Source organism: Cynoglossus semilaevis, chromosome 17 (genome assembly GCF_000523025.1).
Source record: "Cynoglossus semilaevis isolate Cse_v1.0 chromosome 17, Cse_v1.0, whole genome shotgun sequence".
Lineage (NCBI taxonomy): Eukaryota > Metazoa > Chordata > Actinopteri > Pleuronectiformes > Cynoglossidae > Cynoglossus > Cynoglossus semilaevis.
In genome coordinates this window covers 12,562,893-12,569,017 of record NC_024323.1, presented here as the reverse complement: position 1 = coordinate 12,569,017, position 6,125 = coordinate 12,562,893, and the positions used below count along the sequence as shown (strand labels likewise).

At 42.5% G+C, this 6,125-nt stretch overlaps 1 protein-coding gene across 7 annotated transcripts in view; it reads right to left on the bottom strand.

The window, feature by feature from the left end:
• Positions 1–6,125, bottom strand: part of ccdc134 (coiled-coil domain containing 134) — a 51,314-nt gene that overhangs the window by 5,087 nt on the left and 40,102 nt on the right. For 4 of the 7 annotated variants that reach the window (XM_017040285.2, XM_017040284.2, XM_025064295.1 and 1 more), the window contains 2 exons: positions 3,790–5,997; positions 1,912–2,982 (listed from right to left, as the gene is read on the bottom strand). In XM_017040285.2, the coding sequence (XP_016895774.1) occupies positions 5,940–5,997 (58 nt within the window). In that variant the 3' untranslated portion in view covers positions 1,912–2,982; positions 3,790–5,939. Of the gene's footprint in view, positions 1–332; positions 1,886–1,911; positions 2,983–3,789; positions 5,998–6,125 lie in introns of those variants that run through there. The other 3 variants (XM_025064293.1, XM_008330305.3, XM_025064296.1) reach the window with 3 other exon arrangements.

Sequence of the window (6,125 nt, the reverse complement as noted above, 5' to 3'; positions counted from 1 at the left end):
GAGGCTTCTGGGTAAAAAATAATCCCCAGTGGAAAATGAACCCAGTAGGAAGAAGAAAATCAACTCAAAGAAGTCAAAGCTGCCAAAGTTAGAGAAGCAAATTCCACTGTGACTGACTACAGCCAATAATCATTTCTAAAATAAACTTATTTTTTATTTGACAGAAGGCTGTGAGTGATTGACCACTGGGTCTGACGAGTTTGTCCCATGATGCATTTCTCTCTCAGGTGGACAATGGCTGTTTTTGTTAAAGTAAAACATGAATATAAAATATATAATATTAACTACTTGTTCTTTTATAAAAAAAACAGAATACGAAGAAATATATTTACCGTATATACAACACACTGATCAGCATTTTAAAATGTGTATCAGCACCACCTACAGGGGAGAAAGAAGAACTACAAGGCCCTTTTATTTTCCAAACTCAAAAACACACTAAAAACAATACTTTATATTTGAGCCTTTATACGAGTGAATATGTGTCTCTTTCTCAAAACAAATAATTATTTCCTTTTGAAACAGATTCATTTTTAATAGATCAGACTGTCACAGAAATAGTCAGAAGTAGTTTTTCTCTGCTCTCTCTGCTCTGCTCTGATCCTGGTGTGAAATGTGGACCACATGGAGACAGGCTGGGGCTAAGTGGTCAGTGTGGACCATCAGGGAACAGTCTGCCTGTGAGGACCGGCTCCTCATGTTCCTTTAAGAGAACCGGCTGATGAATGGCACTTGAAAAATCCCAAGAGGAACATCTACAATCCCGGAACCGGGCTCACTTTCTACTCCATCTTCCTCTGTGTCTCCTCCTCCTCCTCCTCTTCCCCTCGCTCTCTCCCTTCACAGCAGTGGCCTCCTCAAACATTTTCATTCATTAAGTCCCCACTTCCTTCTTCCTCAGAGGCTTTTTACATGTTTGGTGGTGGGCGGACTGAAAGCGAGAAGATGAATGCAACAGCTAAAAATAGGACGACGTCGAATGAAAATTTGATGAGATCTAATTTTTTTAGGAAAACACTCGCAGAATACTGGAGTAGTTGGAGGGTGTCAGCAGACACTGCTAATGAAAAGCTACAACACAAACCGCACTGAATTCCAGGAGAAAACGCCTCACACGATTCATGCCTATTTCAGTCGGCCGTGAACACGAGGAAAAGGACTGCGGGAGGACGAGGGGCTCGGATGGGCGTGCGAGAACACAAGGAGTGTCAGGCAGTTGAGAGAGGAGAGGGGGGGAGGACAGGAGGCAGGTGATGGGCTGGGGACGCGTCTGGAAGATGGGAGGGGACAAGGATGATTTGTGAGTGGGGAGGGTGAGAAGTCGCAAGGTGAGAGTCTGGAGGAAACCACAGCGTTCTGGGGAATATTTCCTGCGCCCTTCTCTTTGGCCACGGAGACTCTGCTGGATCAAACTTATCACCATAAGGTGTGGAGAGGAGACGCACAGGGATCTGTTGATGGATAATGAGCACATGACACTTGGCTTGAACTGACAGACTGATTTTTTTCTTGGAAGTTTTGCTGCCAAATAATAGTCTGACAGGACGAGGACGTGAGCAAACCCCTTCAGCATCTCACTCAAATTAAAGGAAAAAATATATATTTTTCTATAAACATTTTAAAATGATGTCATTATGGACCATAAAAACGCCTCCTACTGGTTCAGTAGCAGCTTCATTGCATATTTTGACAGGTGCAAAACTGTCAGTTCAGTCTCTTATGTTCTTCCAGGCTCTTCTGTCACTGTGCATCTGTTTAAAATGTAAAGAAAAAAACAACCAAAAACCTGCAAATAACACATGGAAAATGGTGTGGGAAAAAAGTTTCAGTTACTTTACAGGTAATTTGTGGAACATAAACCCTGGTATTTATAGATAAAACTGTGAGGTGACTTTTTTTTTTTTTTTTGAACAGACTCAGCAGAAACAACTGTACCTGAAGACAGCTGAGTGAGGACAGTGTTCGATTAAGGCCAATTTGTGCATTCTGGGAACATCTTTTGGGTAGCGGCCCAGCTTTCTGAGAAATGCTGTGCTAAATATCCTTAAGTGCTGGTCAAAAGACTCAGTATTTCTCAATAACAGCCAGGGAAGCAGGTCGTGCCTCTCCCCTGGCAGAAACTCATCAGGTTATCTGACGTTTCCTTGTGCTTCCGACCGGCCCTGACACTTTATTTATGAGCAGAGAGATTATCGTCGCTGCTACAATTTAGAGCCGGCGAGTCATATATATGCAGCCGCTGCTAACATTTACATGAGGGAGGAGAAAAAAAAAAGTGCTGAATCTTTAGGAAGTATCCCAAGGACATTAAGAAGGGATCAATCATCTAATGCATCCATTAACTGTGAGCAGGCAACCCTAATTACACGGGATGATCAATTTAGATAATCTGTCATAGGAAAATGTTCCAGCAAAAGGCCACAAATACAGGACGTGACTCAAATGTGGCCAATCACAAGTCAAATGAGAGCGAGACCCTGAAATATTGATGTGAAGAGCTCGTTGAACTTTACGCTGGGTCGAACGGAGGGAAGTGAAACATCTAATGAGGTTAAAATCCATGCGAGACATTTTGCCTGAGGTCGGATCAACATCGAGACACATCAGAGTGTAACACATAAAACTACATTATTAACACGGGACACGTAACGCTGCCCTCCTGGAGGGGCTTCTGGACTGGGTGGACCTTCCATCAAGCGACACACGCTCATGTGCAGTAGCAGTCAGCGTGGGAGATGTTTCAGATTAAATATGACATTTAAAATGTGTTAGGGTCGGGGGTGGGAGGTGGGAGGGGTCTTGACGGCAGATTGGCTGGTGCTTCTGGTGTAGAGGGGAGATTTCTTTTTTTTTTTTTCACCTCTTTTCAGCCAACAACAGAGAGGCTGAAGTTTGATTTCCTGTGTGGGAGATCCAGTTTCCAGCGTTGTCAGATAAGTAGGCACCGTCATCTAATCACTGACTCCACTCTGTTTGATTTCCCTGTGGTGTGAAAACATGGAGCCAACATTGAAGAGTGCAGTACAACACCTTTCTGCTGCTGCTTCTCATCAGTCCCAGGGAAAAAAAATAAAAATAAAAATAAATAAAGAGGCTCCAAAACTGCAAAACCAACCAACTCTGTGACATGAATGAAGAGAGGAAACCTGGAGCTCGAGGTAAAAGTGAGACGTCTACAGATGTTTATAAGACAGATGGATGTGGATCCAGACCCCCCTCTGCTCAGTCATTCTCTCTGTGGGAGGTTCGAGGTTCAAGGACTGACACATAATCTCAATATCTCTCTCTCTCTCTCTTTCTATCGTTCTCTCTTTATCATCATTCACGCGGGGATGCGTAATGGTGATGATGTGTGGATAACGGCAGGCATATGGACCGTCAATGTGATTCTTGATGACACATGTCCCCAATGTGACCCGTCTTCAATCCCGTCGCGCAACTCTCGAGTTTTTTTTTTCTCCCCCTTCCTAATTTTTTTTAAAACTCTGATCACATCGCGATTATAAATCAGTTGGATCGAATCATTCCTGATCATAAACTCCGCAGTATCCCACGGATAGGAACACAGCAACCTTCCGATGTGCGCTTTTGGGGATGGACTAAGTGTTTGCTGTCGCTCTTCCTCAAACTAGTCTTCGCAGCTCTACGCCCCGCTGGATACACAACAACAACAAAAAAACCAAAAACAAACACACCAAAGCAGAGCAGGGGTCGACCCGACCAGACCACACCACACCACACCGGAGAACCGCTGGACACGAACCGCCACACAACTCCCGGTTCACTCACCGTGTTGCAGGGAGAGACGGTGGCGACGCACAGCAGCGACCGTGGCTCCAAAGTAGTGCAGCTTCACCTTTTTCCCTCCACTCAGCCCGTCAAAGGTCGGGGACTCGACGAGCAGGACCGGACCGTCACTCGGCGCCTCCGTGGATCCTCAGGTGACAGCCACACGGAGAAGGAGGTGTTCATTTACATGCGGCTCTCGCTGCTCCACTCTGCCAGCGACACGATCGTACCGGCTGCTTCGCTTTGGACGAATGACAGCGAACGGGGCAGCAGACACAGAGGATGGAGAGGTTGTGGTTTCCGCACGGACGGTTTAAAGAGAGACACCGCCGGAGTGTGGGGCAGAGCGTTCCGCTTCCCTCTGGAATGACAAAATAAAAAGCCCTTTTGATTTTTAGAAATGCATAGCATTAAAAGCAAAGGAGAACAAACAAAATAATTCAAGGAAAAAAATATTTTCAAAATTTCAAAATGTTTAGTTGATCTTTTTAATAAACGTAATTTAAAAAATATAACTCCTACATCAATGTATAAAGACAATACCCCGTTGTTTAAAAAAATAATTTCTTTGTAAGAAATATTTACCAGTAGGTGGCAGTAATGCAACTTGAAGAATGCAGCGCTGCCCTTAAAAGCCAAAGAAATAGGTGACGGGCTGTTAGCAGGATTTGCTTACTGTCCACTAATTGGTTAACCAGTCTCTGAGATGAAAATCCTCTTGCGCCCCCTAACGGAGTGGGGGGGGGCAAATAACATTACCTTTTCAAACTGCTGATTCATGGTTATAATGTAAAACCATGAATCATAAAAAAAAAAAAGGATAGAGATGTAGTGCTATACATAACACCTTAGCGTATGCTAAATGTAGCTGGAAAGCAAAATGGCGGACATGACATGGAAAATTCGTTAATTTAAAATCAACATCTTTTGCTTATTATGGGGCAAAATGACTGAGATTCATATTCACAAAGACCAATAAAAATATTTAGAAATATGCTTTGTAAATTATAAAAACATTTTTTTATGAACATTACGTTACCATATGTTTATTTGACATGTTGCTACGGTTGAATGTCAGAGACAAACTTTTCCCGCGGCGAAGGAGACAACAAAGGCTTTGGTCTTATCTTGAGCTAACAGACATGAACCGAGCACTGGAGATCATCCGGAGGCACGGTATGAATAAACAAATATCTGCTCCCTCTAAGTCTCTCTGGGATTCGTTGCAGCAGCTCCATTACGTTTGGTTGATCAAACGTTTTGATTGATGGTGTTAATGATTATAAAGTGAAAGAATAGTTGAATATTTTTCCCTTACAGCATCCAAGGGTTAGTCACCTCCTGCTTCCCTGGATCCTCCAGAGACATTTAGATGAACTCCCCCTCAATCCTGGACACTCCTCGGAGTAGTAACGGATATTATTCATGAAATGTATATATTTATTTTAACAATAATGGCCTCTTGTGAGCTCAGCAAAGATAAGTAGACTCAGTTGTCCGGTGGAGATAATGAGTACAATTACCAAGTTTATTACTTCTTCAGGGGGTTTTCTTGTGTTCTTGGTCAAATGTATCCTCAAGTGTCTCCTTCACACTTTTGCTCTAAGCCCCCTGGTACTGAATGCATGTTATATTTTCAATTTACTGTGGTTTTTTAAATTTTAATGTGCAAGAACGAACGTTTAAAAGAATCCATGAAAATGACTTAGTGACTCGGCTGCCACGATAACAAATCACCACTCTAAAGGCAGCTTTCACCTTGAACGCCTGTGACACCACACTGTTGTAAAACGTGGAAAGAAGTCTGTTTTTATGAACACGAACAGGAACATAGTACATGTGATCGTGTCCTTCAGGTTGTTGGAGAAATTGCAGATACACTCAGGCTTGGATGAATGGAGTGGGGGGGGGGGGGGGGTAAATTCTCAACAGTCTGAACCATAACAAAGGCATCAAGTTAAAAATGTATTTAAAATAACCATTAGTTTTTTTTTCTTCTTTAATGCTGCTTGTGAATAGAGAGAACTGTGGAAAACAGTGAATTGTTTCAATGTAAAAATCAATCAATATCAACGAAAGTAACAGTATGACAGTAACGGCAACAATATTAACCCTATGATTAAAGGTAAAGTGATGATAAGAGTGGAGTATCAGCCTGGTGTCATCAGTGTGAAGTCAGACCAACAGACAGACACGTCTCCAACATGGCTGAAATAAAGAGTTAAGGTGCAGCTGCGTGCATTTTCAATATCTACGAATGTATAATTACAATACTATATATATATATATATATATATATATACAGTATATATATTTACTCTGTGTGTGTGAGTGTG